Source organism: Convolutriloba macropyga, chromosome 3 (genome assembly GCF_964194025.1).
Source record: "Convolutriloba macropyga chromosome 3, txConMacr16.3, whole genome shotgun sequence".
Lineage (NCBI taxonomy): Eukaryota > Metazoa > Xenacoelomorpha > Acoela > Convolutidae > Convolutriloba > Convolutriloba macropyga.
In genome coordinates, this window is record NC_134470.1 from 19,182,499 (window position 1) to 19,206,731 (window position 24,233).

General features: G+C 33.6%; 1 protein-coding gene across 1 annotated transcript in view; it reads right to left on the reverse strand.

The window, feature by feature from the left end:
• LOC142336555 (uncharacterized) overlaps positions 1 to 19,938 on the reverse strand; it is a 70,833-nt gene extending 50,895 nt beyond the window's left edge. Inside the window, exons 1-10 of the mRNA XM_075385464.1 lie at positions 19,568 to 19,938; positions 19,453 to 19,480; positions 17,133 to 17,221; positions 16,556 to 16,677; positions 16,426 to 16,479; positions 15,719 to 15,896; positions 12,978 to 13,318; positions 12,281 to 12,507; positions 2,356 to 2,506; positions 1,668 to 1,830 (exon numbers count right to left, since the gene is read on the reverse strand). Of these exons, the coding sequence (XP_075241579.1) occupies positions 1,668 to 1,830; positions 2,356 to 2,506; positions 12,281 to 12,507; positions 12,978 to 13,318; positions 15,719 to 15,896; positions 16,426 to 16,479; positions 16,556 to 16,677; positions 17,133 to 17,221; positions 19,453 to 19,480; positions 19,568 to 19,663 (1,449 nt within the window). The 5' untranslated portion in view covers positions 19,664 to 19,938. The remainder of the gene's footprint in view (positions 1 to 1,667; positions 1,831 to 2,355; positions 2,507 to 12,280; positions 12,508 to 12,977; positions 13,319 to 15,718; positions 15,897 to 16,425; positions 16,480 to 16,555; positions 16,678 to 17,132; positions 17,222 to 19,452; positions 19,481 to 19,567) is intronic.
• Between the last annotated feature and the right edge of the window lie 4,295 nt (positions 19,939 to 24,233).

The following is a 24,233-nucleotide window of genomic DNA, read 5'->3' on the forward strand; positions in this document are numbered from 1 at the left end:
GGCTAGTTGTACACTCCTGAAGATGAACCCGAGTGGAGGATCGCAAGTAAAGCGTTTTTGATAGTGACAAAAAATAAATAATCTTATATGGATGAATTTTGTAAGCAAAATTATTGAGATGGGGTGGTTAAATTCTCGATGAGGTACAATTTTGCTTGATAACAGCTGCAAAACAAAAATGTGCATCGAAGATTTAAAGTTCCTCGAAACAACTCATTGACAATATCAATTGGTCATTTCAAAAAGGAATTAGCTACATTAACCAAAATTTTGGGTGTCCGATAGACACCGAAATTTCTTATTGGGAGGTAACTTATTCTATATTATATCGAGTTTTCATTGTCCCATAATTATTTTAGGCTATGAGCTAATTGTACACTCGTGGAGATGAACGTGAGTGGAGGATCACAACTAAAGCATTTTTGATATTGACAAAAAATAAATAATCTTATATGGATGAATTTTGTAAGCAAAATTATTGAGATGGGGTGGTTCAATTCTCGATGAGGTACAATTTTGCATGATAACAGCTGCAAAACAAAAATGTGCATCGAAGATTTAAAGTTCCTCGAAACAACTCATTGGCAATATCAATTGGTCATTTCAAAAAGGAATTAGCTACATTAACCAAAATTTTGGGTGTCCGATATACATCAAAAATTCTTATTGGGAGGTAACTTATTCTATATTATATCGAGTTTTCATTGTCCCATAATTTTTTTAAGCTATGAGCTAATTGTACACTGGTGGAGATGAACGTGAGTGGAGGATCACAACTAAAGCATTTTTGATATTGACAAAAAATAAATAATCTTATATGGATAAATTTTGTAAGCAAAATTATTGAGATGGGGTGGTTCAATTCTCGACGAGATAAAACTTTGCTTGATATCAGCTGAAAAGCACAAACTGTGCTTCAAAAAGTTTGGTTCCTCGAAACAACTCGTTGGCAACAGCAATTGGTGTTTTGAAAAAAAATTGGCTACATTAACCAAATTTTTGGGTGTCCGATTTACCCCAAAATTTTTTTGGAAGAACACTGGAACCATGTTCTATCGAATTTTCATTGTCCCATACTTTTTTGCTATACGCTGGTTTGCTTTGCACCAAAAATTAGAATGGCAAGATAACATTTCTTCGTAAGGAAGAAATTGAGTCTTTTACGGAAAAAATTGAACCAAAACTTTTCTATGAAGTTCTATGACTACAACTTTTTCATTGTTGATTGCTATTTGCAGTCTCTTTTGATGCAATGGCTTTTCATTGAATAATTCAGGGCTGGCAAGGAGTTTTTTAACTTGCAATAATGTTTTTCACTTTTCTCCAAAATTTTTTCTTTTTCTATGAAGTTCTATGACTACAACTTTTTCATAATTCTCTGTTCGCTTAAGACTCAATTTTTCTTTTTTTTCAAGTTAGTTTTTTGAAACACACTATTTGCCTCCTTTTCATGATGTAAAAAAATTTCACAAAAATTCAATTCCATAGAACTCCCTTTTATGAAAGTTCTATGACTACAACTTTTCATAGACGCCATAATATGAAGTTGTAATTTTATAACTTTTTGAATTATGGGGTCAACCCGGGCAGACTTTAGGCATACTTCGACTAGTGAGCTCATCCGTGTAATTTAAACTCGTTTTACTCCCTAGTCCGACAATACATACCATGATCTGGTAGTATGCCTTCATGGTGTTTGTGCTGGAAGTGACAGGAGATGTTCCCATGAGAGGCATCATCCCACCTTGGTCACTCTTCGTCAATGGAGACATCATTCCCAAGTTAGAGGGCCTTGATCTTATTCCTATTCCACCATTTCCACTTATCCCACTATACAGGACAACAACAAAAACTAGCAACTGATTTCTCACTTAACTTCAAAAAATTTTGTCAGATCTTTGTCACACACGCTTAAACACGTTAAAATGTACTTCTCGTCTTCCTCGAAAACAAAAACACTGATCATGAATACAAATGAGCAACAATTTTTTGAATTGTGCCAAAATTTTTGAATTTTTTAAGCAAATATGATTTCTGAAAGATACATTTGGTTTTTATTGTTTTTAGTGAACTTTTAATGTGTCTGATTGTATTGTAGTTTGTTTTGAATCTGTTTGATCATGTATTGAACGACCTGGGTAGAAAAATTTCCAATTGTTGATCAATCTCAGAAGGCAAAAAGTTGACTCACTTCTTTTACTCTGAGCCAGCAAAAATACTAATTGGAGATCGCATATAACTTTTATCTTTTCAGGCTTCGGACTCTAAGCAGCTGGTTTAAAGACCACGGCGGCGCAAAAACTTGTAGAAAACTATCCTAAATTTATAGAGAAAGCAGCTTTGTTTTTGTTTTACCTTGACATGCTTGAAATTCCGCTGGTTGTGGATGAAGAAGTTGAGGATGTGGAGGAGGTGGCAACTGCATCCGGGAGGTTGTTTGAGGAAATGGACTTGCGTCTGCCTCCTGCTCGGGGTCTGGCCCGTACAGTTGCGTACGGGTTTATGCCTGAAACAGCCGAGAAAGTATCCCCCGGGTCAAGGTTTGGCGGTGGATTTTCGTAAAAAATGCGGTGAAATGCGCTTTTTTAACTTTCACCGCGTATTTTTATAACTTTCACCGCGTATTTTTTACATCTTCATGCGGTGAAAGCGGAGAATTGCGGTGAAATATTTATTTTCACCGGATTCAACGGAATTCTTACAAAAAAACAACTTCATCACACGGGGTCAAACATCTCATCTGCATGTCTAAAACTTCTTATTCCACTGCGCCATTTGTCGCTTACTTTTTGATATTTCTTCTGAATTTCAATCAAATTCAATAAACGTTGGAAAACGTTAGACCCGGGCCTACACAAACTGGAACATATTTCTTGTAAGATATCACAAAATTCTTGGGAAAAACTTTATGACTTTATCTGCAAAGACCTACCCATGTTTAAGCCTCGACTTCTGAAAAGACTAAAAACTCTAATGGGGAGGGCCATTGACTATAATCACACAATCGAGCTTCCTGCTTAAAATCGAGAAAAAATTTATGAGTCCAGCATATATAGGTGTTTTGGGTCGAAAATGGTTTTCTCGTGTGTCGATAAATAGCATTACAAAAGTCCGGCCAAGGGAAATTCACCGTTCGAAAATGGTTTTTTGATGGATCGACTAAAAGTCTTCTCGAAAATCTGATTTTTTGCAAACTTGAAAATATGTTATTTTATTTCTGTTCTCTACTGACTGAAGTAGCAGCTGAGCAAAACTTAACAGCATTGCACCAAAGCAGTCCAGCTAATTAGAAAGCTGAAGAATAGCCAAAAAACTTCAGACAATTCTAGACATCATTCGAATTGTAGAACTCAATTTCCGATAAAGCAGTTATGGCAGCCGGACTAATATGCTACAAAATTCTATAAGTGAAAATAGTTAGCTTAACATGGTTTTCTTCTGTTTTTGAGTATTTTTGACTTTTTTCAAAACAAAAAAACTGCATATTCTTCATTGATTAGGGTTCATTCAGAATTGCAAAAGATGACTTTGCATAAACGTTGATTACAACTACAGTTTTCGATGCAAAATGCAATTTCTTGAAGACTTCTTGAAGAGCACAAATCCAATGTGACCAATTTGAGTCCAGCAAAAAGCAAGCAAGGTAATTTAGGCTCAGTTGTTTTGCTCAGGTCAAACTAAAGTCATATTATAGGATATTTGTGTCGAAGAGCACGATCTTCATATACCACCTTTCGAACAAGCATAATTTTTTCATAAAACGAGAGTTTGAAACCACGTTAACATATCCTCGTAATTAAGGTGTATCTGCTAGAATGCAGCGATTATCTTTAAAAACAGTTTTTGTTCCGACTCACTTGTGTTTTTTTTTGTTCAGTCAATTTTGGCCGATCGATATATTCATCGTAGAGAAATGTGAAAGGTATCATTTTAGAGCTGTTCCAGCGTAGAATTGAAAATCAAAAAAATTTTTTTGAATTTCGTTTTTTTCGAGGAGTTATCGAGGACTGAAATTGTGTGTGAACACGGGATATTTGGCATGATTTTGTTCACTTTTAGTGTAAATTTTCTTCAAATTAAGATTTTTTCTATGCAAATAGTATTTCAAATTTACATTTCATGCAAAAAAATGAACCAATTGTGTGTTCCTAACATACTGAAGGCGATAAACGACTAGTTCTGATCTCATAGGGAACTTCACTTTCAAAAAAATCGAATTCTGTTTGAGAGCTCTTTTTTTTAGAAAACTTTTCAGTTCTTTTTTAAGTGACCTAGAGACAAGTCACTTTTCATATCGAAGTTCCCTTGACGACAAACCAAACCTTATTTACAGTCAAATGAAACCCAACGAACAGAAAAATTCGTTTTAAAGGAATTGCTCATGTTTTTTTTGGCTTTGAAATTGAGTTTTTGTAATATTAAATGAAAATTTGATTTTCTGTTTGAGGATTTACTAATTTGAAGATTTGGAGTCTTATGGCATGAACTCATTGATTAAAAGTGCAATATGTTCGTTAATGAGTATTAAGTGAGCATATCTAGTGCTCTGAGGAGACAGCTATTGGCTGTTAAGACTTTAAGAGTAAATTTTCGAACCTTTTTTTTGAACATTAACCAATCATAAACTTATTTTCGCGAACTGTAAGTCAATCTCAGTAATGAAAGGACTCTCATCCTTCCTATTGCAACCAAATTTTATCTGGTCAGCGGTTTTATCAACTAACTACTGGATATATGACTTCAATGAAACAAGATCTCAATTTTTTAAAAACTTTTGTGGTTATTTTCGTATTATTGGTTACTTTTAAACTCATATAACATTATCCAAATATTTATAGATCCCATTGACTTAAAAAACACGTTCCATGGCTCAATGATAAAGTTTTCAGAGAAAAGCTTATATTTTTCATGGCTTCGACGCCTTCTTCTCGAACTTTTCTACTGAACTTTTGGTTTTTGCCCGTTTTTGTTGCTGTTTTCATAGTCATAAGACTTATTGTGATGTCTTATTGATTACCTATGTCTCACAAACGTCATTTTTCTCACATCGAGTTATACTGGAGCGTATTTATTGACTTCCGTTGAAAGCTAGTGACTTTAATGGCTGATGATTTTTCTGAACAGCAACCAATCTTAAACTTATTTCGTGAAATGTTATTCAGTCTCCGTAGTGACAGGACCCAGTTTTTTTCTACTGAAACCAAATTGAATTTGGTTAGCGGTTTTATCTACTAACTATTGGATATACGACTTCAATGACACAAAATCTCAGTTTTTTAAAATTTTTGTGGTTATTTTCGTGTTATTAACGAAATTACTTTTGAACTCATATCACATTATCCAAATATTGAGAGATCCCATTGTTTTAAAAAAATAGGTTCCGTGGATCACAGATGAAGTATTCAGTAAAAAAGCTTTAAAAATTCAGTAAAAAAGCGTTAAAAGCTTTGTTTTAAATGGCTCCGACACTTTCTTCTCGCATTATCCTACTGAATTTTTGGTTTTTGCCTGTTTTTGGTGTTTTTGTTGTTGTTTTCATAGTCATAGGACTTATTGTGATGCTTTATTGATTAACTATGCATGATAAATATCATTTTTCTCTCATCGGGGTATATCTGAGTGTATTTATTGACTTCCGTTGAAAACTATTGAATTTAATGGCTGTTAAAAAATAAAAGTCTTTAAAAATAATTTTTCGAATTTTTTTTTTAAAGATTCACCGATCTTAAACTTTTTTCGTGAACTGTTTGTCAGTCTCAGGTTTGAGAAGACTACCTTTTGTTCTACTGCATACAAACTTAATCTGGTTTCCGGTTTTATCTTCTACCTAATAGTTTTAAGACTTCAATGACACTGGTTTTCATAATTTTTTAATTTTTGGATACTTTTTCATTTTGGTTCCTTTTGAAATCTTATCTCATTATCCTTATACTGATAGTTTCCATTATTTTAGGCAAGACGTTCAATGGATAATAAATAATAAAGTTTTCAGAGTAGAGCTCATGATTTAAATTGCTTCGACAATTTCTTCAGTCACTTGTCTACTGAGTTTTTCCTTTTTGACTGTGTTTGATGTTGTTTTCATAGTCAATGACGTGTTGTAATAGTTTATTGATGAAATTTGAATAGCAAACAAGCTTGTCGTCCAATCATTTTAGCGTATTTACTGGCTTCCATTGAAAGCTATTGAATTTTATGGCGTTGATAGTAAGAGCTTTCTCAGAAATTTCGTGGTTCTAATGTATTTGTTCGTAATTGTTGATCTCAAGTCGTGTTATTAAACAAGAAGAATCCAATTGCTGTTAAAAAATTTATTTAAAATAGAACAGTTTCTACTAAAAATTCTTTCTATAATGCCTTGGACATTTTTCTCGCTCAATTCTTTTCTTGAATTTGTTATTATTTCCTGTTTTTTTGTTATTTAGGAAGCCGTAATTTGCTGACCGGTCGCATAGCTTTGTAATTGAAAATTGAATGAATGAGGTTACCCAAAATTTTCAGTTGGTAACGAAATCTGTTCAAGTTTATAATATATCATTTTTTTCAAACTTTTCAGTTTTTGTTGTTCTTTTCGTCAATATTTTCATCATTGAGATGTCCCGTCCATTTTCTTGTATTTCAAAAAATAACTTATATACTTATATGGTTTGTCACGGATTTTTTGTTTGTTGGACAAAATGCTTTTTCGTAAACGTTTTTTGAGTGGTCAGTTTTGTGTTTCTTTTTCTCTTCTTTCAACACAATCGCGTAATAAAAGATCCCAATGGTTTTCAAATGTGACCCAGATAAACTTTGTTAATGTCTCAGTATAAATCTTTTAGCTGCAATAGTAGAAATAACAATAAAAATACATAATATTCAGATAATAGCTTTTGATTTTAATGGTATCAATAATTTGTGTTTTCGCAAATCGTTTGGAATTTTTTCAGTTTTTTCTGCATCTTTAGTCCATTTCTATGGTTAGTCTAACCAAAAACAGGTCTTTCTGGTATCTTAGTAAGTTTTTAGTAATTTGTCAAGGTTTATTTAGTTAAAAGCTAATGTTTTGAAGACTTTTGAAATTTCTTGTTTTAAAAGATATTGATTAATTTTTGAATTTCGCCTCATTATTCGTTCTCTTTGTCGACTTGTTACTTAGTCTCATTAAAAAAATTTCCATCTGCCGTATAGTTAGGAAAAAGTAAATTTGTGTGGTTAATGAGAAAATATGATTTCTGAAAGATAGACTTAGTTTTTAGTGAATTTTGAATGTGTCTGATTATAATCTAGCTTGTCATGGATCTACTTGGTCATTTATTGAACAACTTGGGTAGACAAGTTTCCAATTATAGATCCATATCCGAACGCAAAATAAATCATTTTTTACTCAGCGCCAGCAAATATAGTAATCAGAGATCGCATTTATCTTTTTAGGCTCCGGACTCTTAGCACTCCGGTTCAAAACCCACAATGGCGCAACAACTTGTAGAAAACTATCCTAATAATTTATAGAGCAAGCAGCTTTGTTTTTGTTTTACCTTTACATGCTTGAAATTCCGCTGGTTGTGGATAAAGACTTTGACGATATGGAGGAGGTGGCAATTGCATCCGGGAGGTTGTTTGAGGAAATGGACTTGCATCTGCCTCCTGCTCGGTGTCTGGCACGTACAGTTGCGTACAGTTTTATGCCTGAAACAGCCGTGAGGGTATCCTCGGGTCAAGGTTTGGCGGTGGATTTTCGTAAAAAATGCGGTGAAATGCGCTTTTTTAACTTTCACCGCGTATTTTTATAACTTTCACCGCGTATTTTTTACATCTTGATGCGGTGAAAGCGGAGAATTGCGGTGAAATATTTATTTTCACCGGATTCAACGGAATTCTTACAAAAAAACAACTTCATAACACGGGGTCAAACATCTCATCTCCTGCATGTCTAAAACTTCTTATTCCACTGCGCCATTTGTCGCTCACTTTTTGATAATTCTTCTGAAATTCAATCAAATTCAATAAACGTTGGAAAACGTTAGACCAGGGCCTACACAAACTGGAACACATCTCTTGTATGATATCACAAAATTCTTGGAAAAAGCATTATCTGCAAAGACCTACCCATGTTTAAGCATCGACTTCTGAAAAGACTAAAAACTCTAATGGGGAGGGCCATTGACTATAATCACACAATCGAGCTTCCTGCTTAAAATGGAGAAAAAAAATGTTTTATGAGTCGAGCATTTATAGGCGTTTTGGTTCGAAAATGGTTTTCTCGTGTGTCGATAAATGGCATTACAAAAATTTGGCACAGGGAAATTCATCGTTCGAAAATGGTTTTTTGATATATCGGCTAAAAGCCTTATCGAAAATCTGATTTTTTGCAAACTTGAAAAAATGTTATTTTATTTCTGCTCTCTACTGACTGAAGTAGCAGCTGCGCAAAACTTAACAGCATTGCACCAAAGCAGTCCAACTAATCAGACAGCTGACGAAAAGCCAAAAAATTCAATTCTAGACATCATTCGAATTGTAGAATTCAATTTCTGATAAAGCAGTTATCGCAGCCGGAATAATATGCTACAAAATAATTAAGTGAAAAAAGTTAGCTTATTATGGTTTTCTTCTGTTTTGAGTGTTTTTTGAGTTTTTTCAAAACAAAAAAAATGCATATTCTTCATTGATTAGGTTTCATTCAGAATTGCATAAACGTTGAATACAACTACAGTTTTCGATGCAAAATGCAAACTCTTGAAGAGCAGAAATACAATGTGACCAATTTGAGACCAGCAAAAACCAAGCAAGAAAATTTAGGCTCAGTTGTTTTACTCAGGTCAAACTAAAGTCATTTTATAGGATATCTGTGTCGAAGAGCACGATCTTCATATACCACCTTTCGAACAAGCGTGATCTTTTCATAAAACGAGAGTTTGAAACCACGGTAACATATCCTCGTAATTAAGGTGTATCTGCTAGAATGCAGCCATTATCTTTAAAAACAGTTTTTGTTCCGACCCACTTGTGTTTTTTTTGTTCAGTCAATTTTGGCCGATCGATATATTCATCGTAGAGAAATGTGAAAGGTATCATTTTAGAGCTGTTCCAGCGTAGAATTGAAAATCAAAAATTTTTTTTTGAATTTCGTTTTTTTCGAGGAGTTATCGAGGACTGAAATTGTGTGTGAACACGGGATATTTGCCATGATTTTGTTCACTTTTAGTGTAAATTTTCTTCAAATTAAGATTTTTTCTATGCAAATAGTATTTCAAATTTACATTTCATGCAACAAAATGAACCAATTGTGTGTTCCTACCAGACTGATGGCGATAAACGACTAGTTCTGATCTCATAGGGAACATCAACTTCAAAAAAAATCGAATTCTGTTTGAGAGCTCGTTTTTTTTGTTTCTTAAGTCACCCAGAAGCTAGTCACTTTTCATATAAAAGTTCCGTTAACGACAAAACAAACCTCATTTACCGTCAAATGAAGCCCAATGAACAGAAAAATTCGTTTTCAAGGAATTGCTCATGTTTTTTATTGGCTTTGACATTGAGTTTTTGTAATTTTAAATGAAAATTTGATTTTATGTTTGAGGATTTACTAATTTTTTGGAGTCTTATGACATGAACTCATTGATTAAAGGTGCAATATGTTCGGTAATGAGTATTAAGTGAGCATATCTAGTGCTCTGAGGGGACAGATATTGGCTGCTAAGAGTTTAAGAGTAATTTTTCGAACCTTTTTTTTGTACATTAACCAATCATAAACTTATTTTTGAGAACTGTAAGTCAATCTCAGTAATGAAAGGACTCTCATCCTTCCTATTGCAACCAAATTTTATCTGGTTAGCGGTTTTGTCTATTAACTACTGGATATATGACTTCAATGAAACAAGATCTCAATTTTTTTAAATTTTTGTGGTTATTTTTGTATTATTGGTTACTTTTGAAATCATATAACATTATCCAAATATTGATAGATCCCATTGACTTAAAAAATACGTTCAGGGGATCACAGATGAAGTATTCAGAGAAAAGCTTATGTTTTAAATGGCCCCGACATTTTCTTCTCGCATTATCCTACTGAATTTTTGGTTTTTGCCTGTTTTTGGTGTTTTTGTTGTTGTTTTCATATTCATAGGACTTATTGTGATGCTTTATTGATTAACTATGCATGACAAATATCATTTTTCTCCAATCGGGGTATATTTGAGTGTATTTATTGACTTCCGTTGAAAGCTATTGAATTTAATGGCTGTTAATCCTTAAAAATAATTTTTCGAAATTTTTGTTTAAAGATTAACCGATCTTAAGTTTTTTTCGTGAACTGTTTGTCAGTCTCAGTTTTGAGAAGACCACTTTTTTTTCTACTGCATAAAAACTTAATCTGGTTTCCGGTTTTATCTTCTACCTAATAGTTTTAAGACTTCAATGACACTGGTTTTCATAAATTTTTTAATTTTTGGATACTTTTTCATTTTGGTTCCTTTTGAAATCTTTTCGCATTATCTTTATACTGATAGTTTCCATTAGGTTAGGCAAGACGTTCAATGGATAAAAAATAAAGTTTTCAGAGTAGAGCTCATGCTTTAAATTGCCTCGACACTTTCTTCAGTCACTTGTCTACTGAGTTTTTCCTTTTGACTGTATTTGATGTTGTTTTCATAGTCAATGACGTGTTGTAATAGTTTCTTGACGAAATATGAATAGCAAACAAGCTTGTCGTCCAATCATTTTAGCGTATTTACTGGCTTCCATTGAAAGCTATTGAATTTTATGGCGTTGATAGTAAGAGCTTTCTCAGAAATTTCGTGGTTCTAATGTATTTGTTCGTAATTGTTGATCTCAAGTCGTGTTATTAAACAAGAAGAATCCAATTGCTGTTAAAAAATTTATTGAAAATAGAACAGTTTCGACTGAAAACTTCTTCTTATAATGCCTTTGACACTTTTTTCGCTCAATTTTTTCTTGAATTTGTTACTTTTTCCTGTTTTTTTTGTTATTTAGGTAGCCGTAAATTGTTGACCGGTCGCGTAGCCTTGTAATTGAAAATTGAGTGAATGAGGTTATCCAAAGTTTCCAGTTGTTAGCGAAATCTGTTAAAGTTTATCATATATTATTTTTTTCAAATTTTTCAGTTTTTGTTGTTCTTTTCGTCAAATTGTAACATATTTTCATCATTGAGATGTCCCGTCCATTTTCTTGTATTTCAAAAAATAACTTATATACTTATATGGTTTGTCACTGACGTTTTGTTTGTTGGACAAAATGCTTTTCATGAACATTTTTTGAGTGGTCAGTTTTGTGTTTCTTTTTCTCTTCTTTCAACACAATCGCGTAATAAAAGATCCCAATGGTTTTCAAATGTGACCCAGATAAACTTCGTTAATGTCTCAGTATAAATCCTTTAGCTGCAATAGTAGAAATAACAATAAAAATACATAATATTCAGATAATAGCTTTTGATTTCAATGGTATCAATAATTTGTGTTTTCGCAAATCGTTTGGAAATTTTTGAGTTTTTTCTGCATCTTTAGTCCGTTTTTATGGTTAGCCTAACCAAAGACAGGTCTTTTTGGTTTCCTAATAAGTTTTAAGTAATTTGCCAAGGTTTATTTAGTTAAAAGCTAATGTTTTTTAAGAATTTTGAAATTTCTTGTTTTAAAAGATATTGATTAATTTTTGAATTTCGCTTCATTATTCGTTCTCTTTGTCGACTTGTTACCTAGTCTCATTAAGAAAAATAATCTGCATTTTGACGTTGTTTCTATGTGCTTTTAAATTTTGGTATTCAATTTTTGCCGTGAAACTTTTTTTTTAGCTAATTTTGTTGTTTGTTTTTTTTTCTCGTAATCTCTTTAACGGCATATCTCGTTGGCGCTGTAATGAAACATGGCATTTTGTAATTCAGTTAGTGGTTAGATTGTGTAACGATTGTTTTAAACAAATATCTATTTTTGTTATATCGTCATTTGGTTGACAATTAAGTACAGAATGTTGATAAGCTCGGGTCGGAACATCATGTGCGAACGCACATTAACGAGCCTCCTTGACTGTCTTACAGAAGCTTATTAGATAAAAATGCGAACAACATAGGATACAAGAGAGCATATAGGTATGTTATCAAATCTTAGCAGAATTCCTGTGTAGCTATTTGCATCGTTTAGGCGCTATCCATTACAAAAAAATTCGATCAACAAATTAAGTGTCGTAGAGGACGTTCGGTTTTGATTCAGCACAATATCAAGGCCTAAAAGTTATATTGATATTACATTGACCGCGATTTCTAGCAAAGGTATCAGGTTTTGCCTACCCAAATCAGTACTCCATCCTTCCTCGTTCTGTTGAAAAGATAGAAGAGACTGTTTGAGTACAGACTGTGCGTCAAAGAACACTTCATCTAACAACGCTCCGATTGGGTAGAATCGCTCACACTGGGCACCCAATCCGAACAGGTTCCCGCTCGTATTAAGTGACTCATGCTCTGACTTGTATTTTGCAACTGCACAACTGGAGAAGGCTTCCAGAATCAAAGGATAACTAAATATACAATGAATTTACTTATTTAACAAAATCAGAGCTCAACAACTGAAAAGATGACTGTTAAAAATTTGTTCACTGTCATACTTTTTTTTAGTTTGCAAACCTTTGTAAATTATTCTGATTATGACCCTAAGGTTAAACATCCACATGCTTTCAAATGTTAAATAAAATAATTACAGTATCAGTGTTGTTATTAATATAATAATCTTAATATTGTGGCTGTTCGTTCTCATTTTGTCTCTTAGCGGGTATTTTCTTGTGTTGATCGTGCAAAAACTCGGTTAAAACATTTTTAAAGCAAGTTTTAATGTTAAAAGTTCTTACTGAAAAGGGCAATTTGTTCCATTATTAAACGTTTTTCAAGATCAAAGATTTGTTACCCCAATTCGCTTTCATATCTTGTGACATTTCTAATTTAAACTTTGACAATGTTGCAAGAACTGGCAAAAATAATTCAGAATACTTACAACAGAACTTCTTTCTTCTTCTCCCCGTTTTTCAACGCCAGTTTGATCTTCAGTTTCGATATCGGATACAGTAACTTGAGCGTGAACAAACACAGCGAAATGGCTTCCTTGAATATATCAGCTTCGGTACCGCTTTTGTCTTTCTGAGCAGGGCTCGTCACATTTTGATGTGCTATATTAGAAGGAGATAGCTCGTACTGTTTGTAAGGTGTGATGTCTATGCACTTGATAAGGTATCCGAAACAGTCCAGCTGGTGGTGGCCTGTGATTGGCTCCTCATTACAGGATCCTTTGATTGGAACATCGGTTCCGAACAATTGGTAAAACTTCCGTAATCCAGGCTGAAATGTTTGAAAATTTGAAAGAAACTTTTATGAGAAATAGCAAGTTATACGTTAATTGTTATAAGGTTGACAGAGAACAGCTTAATGTACTTGTTCAACGTATACTTGTCGAGACCGGGGTCGAGGTTCTTGGGTAAATTTGTGTAACCCGGGTCGAGGTTTTTGTGTAAATTTTTGTAAGAAATGTGGTAAATGCGGTGAATTTTTGTAAGAAATGCGGTGAATGCGGTGAAAATAATTATTCCACCGCATTTCACCGCAAGTTTTACAAAAATTCACCGCAAAATTCACCGCATTTCCTACGAAAATTCACTGCATCGACTTTTGTGACAAATTAATGCAAGAAATGCGGTGAAAGCGGTGAATGCAGTGAAAAAAAATAATTCACCACATTTCACCGCAAGTTATACGTTAATTGTTAGAAGGTTGGCAGAGAACAGCTTAATGTACTTGTTCAACGTACACTTGTCGAGACCCGGGTCGAGGTTTTTGGGTAAATTTGTGTAACCCGGGTCAAGGTTTTTGGGTAAATTTTTGTAAGAAATGCGGTGAATGCGGAGAATTTTTGTAAGAAATGCGGTGAATGCGGTGAAAATAAATATTCCACCGCATTTCACCACATTTCTTACCAAAATTCATCGCATTTCTTACGAAAATTCACCGCATCGGCTTTTGTGACAAATTAATGTGAGAAATGCGAAGAAAGCGGTGAAAAAAAAATAATTCACCACATTTCAACGCATTTCTTACAAAAATTCACCGCGAAATTTACAGCATTTCTTACATAAATTCACCGCATATGATTCCAAAGTTTACTCAATCTGATTTATGTTCACAAGAAATTTCAAAGATGTAAGTGAAAGTTGGGGCACTGGACTCAGCAGGTGAAAGCATGCAGGAGGTCAGAGGTTCGAACCCGTTTGGGGACGATTCTTTTTTGTAAGAATACTGAGAACGCGGTGAAAATAAATAATTCACCGCGATTCATCGCATTCACCGCAAAAAAATGTAAGAAATACGCGGTGAAAGTTATTTTTTTTCACCGCATTTCACCGCAGTTCTTACGAAAATTCACCGCCAAACCTCGACCCGGGAAGAAATGCTGTGAATGCCGTGAATTTTTGTAAGAAATGCGGTGATTGCGGTGAATGGGGTGAAAATAAATATTTCACCGCATTTCACCGCATTTCTTACAAAAATTCACCGCAAAATTCACCGCATTTCTTACAAAAATTCATGTCATCAACTTTTGTGGCAAACTAATGTAAGAAATGCGGTGAAAGCGGTGAAAAAAATTAATTCACCACAGTTCACCGCATATCTTACATAAATTCACCGCATATGATTCCAAATCTTACTCAATCTGATTTAATTTCACAAGAAATTGCGAAGATGTACGTGAAAGTTGGGGCAGTGGACAAAGGAGTTGAAGGCACGCAGGAGGTCAGAGGTTCAAACCCGTGTGGGGACAAATCGTTTTTGTAAGAATTCTGAGAACGCGGTGAAAATCAATAATTCAATGCGATTCACCGCTTTCACCGCAAAAAAATGTAAGAAATACGCGGTGAAAAAATTTTTTTCACCGCATTTCACCGCATTTCTTAGGAAAATTCACCGCCAAAACTCGACCCGGGGAGAAAAGAAACCTTGACGAGCAAGAAAGAACATGAAAATGAGTTCTAAGAGATGCGGAAGACCGAGAGCTTAAGACCAGCTGCTGTAATGGTTATTAGCACTCTAGTCTTTGTTAGCTCCAAGAGATGATGGTCGAAATCAAGTACACGCCCATTTTTACTGTAGTTGCGCGTGCTTAGGCCCCCTAACATTACTGAATGAAACTGGCGCCTTTTATTTGCTTTACTTCTGCAATGATTCATTAAATAGATTTGAATTTTATTGAAACCAAACTACCATATAATTTGGCGATAGTTCTGTTGAAACTGTTTTAATCATCTTTGATTTCAGAAAATTTTTGACATCATGGATGTTACGAAACGTGGTCTCATTTTTAGTCACAAATGTTTCGAAGACATGCAAGATGAGAATATTTTTGTCGAATCACTGCGAAAAAGTTATTAAAGTCATTTGTTTCGACCAAATTTTAAAAACTCTATTGTTGAAAATACGTCTGGCTTATTGAGTGTAATGCAATAAAGATAAATTTGTTGATATCTTGGCTCTGTCTTGTCGAAAATTCTATAAACACGATTAGATTTCCAAATTATGTTTCACCGGGTAAAGTAAAAGAGCCCGGCAAAGCCCAAAAATAGTACCAAAATATTTCACATAAAAAATGATCTCAATTTTAATTCGGACGACCTAATCGAATTACAGCCAAGCAGATTCAACCTTATATAAGGTTTCCTAACCTTATTGGTCGCGGCTAAGATTACTTACCATAGTGTTACACATAGACCTGATGCACTTCACGCAGTTATGTCTGAACTTCAACACCTGATCCAGCCAGTTTCTCTCCAGTGATCCTTCGAGTAAGCGCTCTGCAAAAGAGGCATTTTTGCTTCCAGAGTGCAGATTTCCAGACGAGGGCTTGTCTGGTTTGATGTGAAAAGAATGCCTGGAAACAACAATAGTAAAAGTTCTAAATGACAAATGTTATTCGACACTGGGCAATAATTGTCGCAAAATAACCGACTTTTGTCAAGTCTATTTTTCAAAGAATAGAGACCCATCTTTTCTGTTTGTGTATGAGTGTGTGTGCACAGAGTCATTTGAGAACATGCATTCAATACAATATGCAGGCATGTTCTATAATATCTTTTGCACGGACATGCCTAAAAAATATTGAAATTGGGGAACACCTGAGAGGGGGAGATAGTCTTCTAGGTACCAAAAATAGATTGTTGCAAATAAATGTTTCCTCATACGAATTCATACTTGCATGAGTGTACTTAGTATAAATTACAAATTTTATTCAATTTTTGGATTACGTCCCTTTTGCGCTGAACTTTTTCAAAATTTTGAGCACATTTCTTACATAACTTTAGGAAAAATTCTCCGACACGGGAATAACTTTTTTCAGTGTGCTCTTGTACTAGCTTCTTTGAAGTTACTTAAACAACCAGTTCTGGTCAGATATAACCTACCTGAGTGTTTCGAACACCCTCAGCATTCCCACGTTTACAAAATCTGTCATCCATCTGAAGCAATGTTCAATTTATTACCATTGAATCGTTGCAGTTGCTGCAAACGACCATAAATTATAGCATTACATACGGAATTGTATTGTTTTTAAGGGCCACACTCAGGTCGGTTGTGATTTTGAGCAGTTCAGCGGCGGTTGCATGTTTAAGGCCTTTGGGACTCAATTGATTCTTGAACTGTTCCGCCGACTTGTCCTGTGGCAAAAATTACAAACTGACGTCGACGTGCCCTCAGGCTCAACATATGTAACAAATGTCATTAATTGAATGGTGATAAAAAGAAATATTTTCTCCATTATTTTTGTTTATCCAGCTATTGATTAACCCCCTTGCTGACAATTACACTGGAACTTTCAAGAAATCAGACTTAATGGTAATTAGGAAATCCGTCAAAATTATACAAAACATTCTTTCTCGAAAACTGGTTTCTAAGAAGTCGCAACCGAGATATATAGCAAAGCAATTGACTAGAATGCAAAGCACTCCTTAATATGTTCAAAGCACTCTTTAATAATATCAATAGCCATGCCGCTTGGATAGTCAAATCAGACCAAAATCGGGACAAAAATTGCCGCAAAAAAGTTTGATGAGATCGAGTCATTTGGTCATTTGGGAGTAGAATTGTGAACAGAAATAATGTTTGAAGGGACCTGTTGTTGGGCTGATGATGAAGTCTGGCTGAAGAATTGAGGGTTCCGGAAACAGTGAGTGGCCAGCAAAGACTGTGAGCTGGAATCATCTGACAAAATAAACTTTTATTTTGCAAATTACGAGTCAATTACAAATTAAATCATTGTCCAAATCTAAAGAAAGGTTTATTTGACATCTATCACTAAGACCCTGACCAATATAAACCCTTACGTTCAAATTTTCTGGTTCTGAGTCTTTCACAATGATTCTTCATAAACCGATAAAACCTTTTTCCGAGATGCTCACTTCCAGGTAAAGCTGACCGATATTTTATCCTGTTGGGGAAAATTTAAGTAAGCAGCCCGGATGCTAGCTGCCAAGGCAAAATGTCTATAAGTAGGCTGTTTTAGTTCTCCAAACTATTAAAACTAACCAGGACCTAATACATAAAAAAACAAGGATTTTTATTTTAATTTTAAATTTAGCATTCTCAAAATTTGCAAATATCTATTGCAAAAAAATAAGTTAAACTCTATAAATACAATTTCTGGTACCCCTGTTTCTGAGAAGAAACAATTGGTTTGATCTCTGATCTGTAAATACTTGCGACCAAATAATTACAGATTTCCATTTTGCATTCAGTTCAATTATTTTCTTAGATGAAAAAGTAAATCTGAAACTAAGAGTCTTTGAAGAAGAAATTCTTTGAGGGCTGTTTTACATGATACAAAGAGACAAAAATATTTGAAGGTGATTTGTCCTGAAAGATTTAAAAATAAATTTGGTTTATTGATTATGGGTTGGTCCAAGGTTCATTTAATTACTTCGCTAAAGTGAAGCAGTTCCTCTTCTTAATTCTATGCAGCGTTGTTGTTTATTGTGAGATTATAGAATTTATTTTGAATGCTTTTTGATTTCACTGAACATGATCCTAGATTTCAAAGATACAATAACAATATTAAAAGAAGTAAAATAATTTATTGTTTCTCAATGTCATTTTTGATAAGCTGCATCTGCATGCAACCGACAAATTTTTCAAAACGCTTTTGTAATACAGAGTTATTCGTAGCTTGTTTCTCAAGACAAGCTTTTTTGTTTAAAAATTGCACTTGTTTGAAAATCAGTTGGTGAATTGAGAGGTTGATGAAAGAACTTTGTCGTTTTTTGAAATTCTTGTTAATATCAAAATTTTTCACCTTTTTCTAGATTGCTGTAAAGTTTTCCAAAAAATAAAATTTTAAAGTTTTTAGCATTCGTTCTCATCGATGACATCAACAATGATAGAAGTATATTTAAAAAATTTTTACCAAAATGCAATTTTTTAAAACCCAAACTCGCAAATAACTTAATGCAACGATTTACGCCGGTGAAATGCTCTATTTGCCTGTTTCGATACCTGTCACTATTATTTAAGCTCCTGTATGTCATTGTAGAGCTGTTTCATTGAAATCTAACGACTACGTGTTATTGCTATTCAGTAAGCAAACAATGGACAAGGGGCTCTGCATAAACCATCTTATGATCAGTTTTTTTTATTTTTTTTTTAGTTTTCCAAATTGATGAAAACAGATAAATGAAGCTGGAGATGGCACAAATCCATAACCAAAAACAAATATCATATTTGATTTCCTGGTTATCTTATATTTATCGCATATAATATCCCTGTAGTCATACATATTCAAAAATGGACTCTTGCTACACATTTTTACATTTTTGTCTCATAAATGCATTCTCCCTTTATGATATCCCGGTAATCATACAAATATCATATATTATTTCTTTGTTATCATACATTTATCATATATAATCTCCCTGTAATCATACATCATTCATAAAAGGTTTCCTGTTACTCATAGTTGTCTCTCATAAATGCGTTCTTCCTTTATGATATCCTGGTATTTTTACAAAGATCACATATGTTTTCCTAGTAATCATACATGGATCTAACTAAAAAAATAGAGTATGACTTGTATGGCATCATATATGATTCTTGTATGATTACTAAGAAGTAGCAACCAGAGAAATCAACGTGAGAGTAGAAGAGAAAAGCAAACGCCATTTAAGAGAAGAGAGCAATTATTTCCTGCTAGTTGTTAAATTAGAAATTGTTTCTACAAATATATGGCAAATTAATGTCACCAATTGTGTATTTTTTTCTACTTTTTGTCGTATGACGGAAGTTCCAATTATTTGTTATATGTTATTTTGTCAGATTTTGGAGCCTATCTAGACAAGATACCTCTTTCTCAGATATTTCAATTTTCGACATGGTCCAATATCCTTAAAAACTAGAAAAAAAATGAGAAGTGTTTTAAAGTGAAATGGTGCGCGTATACATACCTAAAGCTGCTCGAATGCCGTAGATTTCCTAAAACAACCAATTATCTGATAAGCTGTTACGGAAATTTTTTGTTTAGGAAAAGACTCAAATCGAAAGGAAAACATTGATGCTTACGATGACTTGCTCCACCTTCTGCTTGTAGAGATTGGGGTCGGATTGTTTGAGCGCAGTGACTTTATCTTTCCACTGAATTTGAGTCAGAGCCGCCATCCTTGCAGGCCCAAATCATAAAACTATTTTGTTCACAGTCAGCTAAATCTTGCTAACTCAGATCAGATGTAGAAATATTTAAGAAATTCTGATCTTTTTGCCCCAGTAAGAAAACTCCAAGAGCTGATAAATTTAATTTATCTGGAAAAAATGCTATTCCGCTTTACGCTTGAGAGAAATTAAGTTGGTTAATGATTTCAGTCAAAATTGTTCTCTTTGGTCTGTCACTTTTCTATGTTTGGTACATTTAACAGCTAACATGATAGTTAACAAGATATGCCAACGCTTAACAAAGTGTCCCCCTTTGCTGTTGCTAATAAACCAGTAATCGAAATCGATTTTATCGGTAAGACTGATAAAAATATCAATAAATATGCAACACTATAATTTACCAGAAATTGAACCCGATCAATTTTCTATTCAACGATTGATGATGGACTAAAGCACTAAATGCGTTGATGTATAAGTTCATGGTTGTCTATATCTTAAGCACATTCCTTCATTGTTGTTCTTGTGATCAAAACAAACATCTCTAATTCCAACCCATTATTTCTTGACTAAATTGGAACTTATCAAACAAATTGTAACTGAAGCTATGAAAATGAAATTAAGAAGTCTCGGTCAAGTCTGTGCCTAAATTAACGATTGCCAATAAAAAGTGGCAATAAATAAAAATGAAAGAAATGAAAATACAACTATTTTTTCAAAGTTATGACATCATTGCTCGCATCATGAAAATAACTCTTCTCTGTTTCTGAATTTCTAAAATTTTTATGCAACAGTTGAGAAGTTCATCGATTGTAAACATAAGATATCGTCGGCATCGCCGTTCTTTTCGGCTGACCCAATAAAAACCCATCACGTCACTTGGTCAATATAGTTCTTTTTGCGAGTCTAAAATTTGTTATTGTCAATTGTTAAACGCAGCAGAGGTATAGATATGTTCCTCAAATCTTGGATATTTTTGGCATCGTTTATATCAGTTTTTAAATGAACGAACTCTTCTGTATCCGAACTTTTTATCGCGTTCGTAAGAACTGCGAATACCTCTTACTTTATAAAATTTTCCAAAAAAATTGAGTAGCTTTGTTCCAAGTTAAATGCATTATTCATCTCAAAACCTGGTTGCCATAGTTAATAATTTTGAGGTCATTTTTGATTGGAAGCAACATAATTATGAAGACTATTTATAAAGACATTAAGAGTAACTGCTTTAATTTATATGCTGCTGAAAAGCGCTTATAAAATGGTGTCGCAAATATAATAAAGTTAAGTTTAAATTTGATAAATTTGCTCGAATTTTCCAGTCTTTCTTATTCTAAGTTAGTTGATGGCAGAGTCTGCAAACTGGAGGAATAGGGATTACCATAACAATTTGCAGTAACACGCTAAATGCACAGCTCTTTAATAGTAAAGTGGGGGTTTATTTCCGTGGGGGTTTATTTCCTTGGGGGTTAATTTCCGTGGGGGTTTATTTCCTTGGGGGTTTATTTCCGTGGGGGTTTATTTCCTATCTAAAATGAAGTGGGGTTTTTTTCCGCGGGGGTTTCTTTCCGCAACCGGTGCTTAATGCATAAAAATGGATGTACCTGATATTTGTTTCAGCCAACACGTAGTATGACGAATAATATGTGGAAAGCTCGTCAAATACGAAAAAGGGGACCCTCTAATTAGTGGACTCTGCAAATGCAAACTTTAATTTTGAAATTCTGGAGAAAAATGCACTATTGTGTTTTTTGCATAAATTTTGCTATCAATGTTTCAAATTAACATTTTGTTCACCTAAATTTCGAGCATTTCACAATGACTCAGTCCACTCTTTCGTTTTTCCGCTAGCAACCTGCAAAAATACGTTGTTACGTTTTTGAAGATTTTTATATACGTAAATCAAATGATTTACAGATAACAAAAGACAAAAATTTGATGTTACCTCTTAGATAAAGGTCGCATCTCTGATTGATAACCTAATATTGTGACGACACAGTACAAAAAAAATGCCACTGGTCAGTTGTTCATCCACGAAACTCTTAACCATTCTAATCTATCCTATTCCCTCATGCCAAATTTCTCTTATTCCTTTTCTGTTTATATTTTAAGCTGACAGCAAGCTATCCGTTGTCAATAGAAAAAATGGGCAAAACCTCTACGCAGTCTCACAGTAGCCCTATTTCAGGTGTGTTTATTTCTAGTTTTGAACTTACGCAAAAATTCAAAACACATGACAGTAAAAAATAAAATCAAGGAGAGCTTACGTGCGCAAGATTGTGTAGTGGTATGCAACACCACTTTTGACCCGAATGATGAAATATATGTTCCTAGAAGCACAATGAAATATTTAAATCGTTGCTTTTGAGCAAATTTACCCAAAGATAAAATTAAAACTTGTCATACTCTGCATTGAACTGGGTCACAGGATAATTTGCTTTGGCTATTTGCAAAGTTTATTATTTTGAAAACAAAATTAGATTTACAATTGTCGACGAAAACTGAAAAAAATCATGTTATTAAGAGAGAAATTTTCATCATTTAATGATCGCTTAAATCTCTGCCGTCCGTGAAGGCGTCAGAAAAAATCTTGAAACGTCGACTCCAATGCGTTTACGAATTCATTTTTTGGAGTAAATGAAATGGTAAGAGTAAAGTTGAGCTTGACGATGGCACCTCCAAAAGTGGAAAACAATTGTCTGATGCAAATATATGACGCAATTGTCTCATTAAAAAGTGAGAAAAAAAAACAAAAGAAGCAGTTTGTATATAAAAAACGATGTCTTTTTTATCTGTTCTCTGCCATAAAAATCGAAAAACTTTAGTGTTTCCCCATTAATGTTATTTTCATGCAATGAGTCAGGTCCCCCTATCTCGTTTTCCAAACGGTTTTTTTCAGGGGCAAAAAAAAATTTCATTGTTTTCCAATTCTGCAAAAGCCACATCTCTGACAGCATCTACTCTGTCTCTTATCTTTATTTAATTTTTTTTGTTTTGAATTTGAATGTTTCATTTTCCACATTTTTAATAGTGGTAAAGTTCTCTCGCTGCAATTTAGGCAGGAGCCGAAACATGCTGCAGTACAAAAAAAGTCATTTTTTGTATTTTAGTTTCTAAAGGCAAGCGATCCTCGCAGTTTAAAAATTTTTAAAAATAAAAAAAGGATGTGAACAAACAATAATCTTTTGTGATTTTACTCAGCATATTTTGGGTTTTTATTATATTTAAAAATAAAAAAAATTAAATTATTACAGCCGGAACATATCTGGATTATTGTGTACAACAACATACAAAAAATCAAAAAACAGGAAAAAAGCGATCAGAACTTAATTATGGGGCAAAAGAAACAAGAATTTCTGCTTTGAAACTACCGATTAAAATGAAAATTCTTTGCTGCTTTTGTGTAAATTGAATCAGCATTACCCATTAAACCTATAGTATTATTTTTACCTAAAACATGGCTCAGTAACAATTGCAACAGAGGTTTTTTTGAAAAACATGGCTGCCAGAAAAATTCTAAATGTAAAAAATAATATTGCTGCAGTAAAAGTTCTTGTCAACTACTAATTACTCACAGAAAAGTCAAAAATGAGAATACATTTTATCATAAACACGTATTGATCCGAATGCTTCTATAACAAGTCTTAGAGAGGTACTTCAAGATTAACTATATATAATCTGCAAAAATTGATGATATCCATCCCTATGTGGTGAATTCGACATCAATCATGAAAACTATTCAGCAAAAAAACTGCTGTATAGAGCATTTGAGTTGTATAATTTTCACATAACTGGCAGTTCAATGGAAGTAACTATTCGTAAAAGCGGCATCGACAAAACATAGTGTATTCCTTACATTGGAACGTCTATCAATTAAAAGTGACCAATAAAAAGTTTTGTTCCGTTTCAATTTACCTGAAAGCTACAATTGCATGTAAATTGCCTTTTACTGTGCTACTCTGGAAACCTACATAAAATTTGCCAGTTTTTAAATAAATGAAGTTTTAATTTATTTGCTTATAGTCAATTTTTGGAACAACATGTAATAGTATTTGAAAGCTGATTTCACGAAGTTTCGTTTTCTTGTGGAGTCTAAAACATCCGTTTATTTTAACTAAAGTTTCGAAACAAACCGACTTAACGCAAAAGTGGGTTGATAACGAAGATTAAAAAATTAATCTTAATTGAACAGTAGCTTCTATAAATATCTTGTCTAACAAAGCTGAATCAGGTAAATTGAAAACAATCAGATGCAAAATATGATAAAAATAAGAAACGTTGATTTTATCAGAGGAACTTTAATTCAAACGCACAGCGAAACTTTGAACACTTATTTAAGGTAGTTTATGGTATTGAGAGCAACCAAAATCTCATCTTAGGTACTGACAAGAGCTCTGTTGAACTGTTCAAAGATTTTATTCTTCAATTGGATCTAAGTTTATTTCCAACTGTCTAAACCAAATCAAAAAAGGAGATCATGGTATTGGATTTAAACTCAATGGTTTTTTTGCGTGTTTCTGTGACCGAACTCTCTATGCATCAGGAGTACAGCCCTCCGAGAAAAACTTTGAAAAAAAATAGTTAT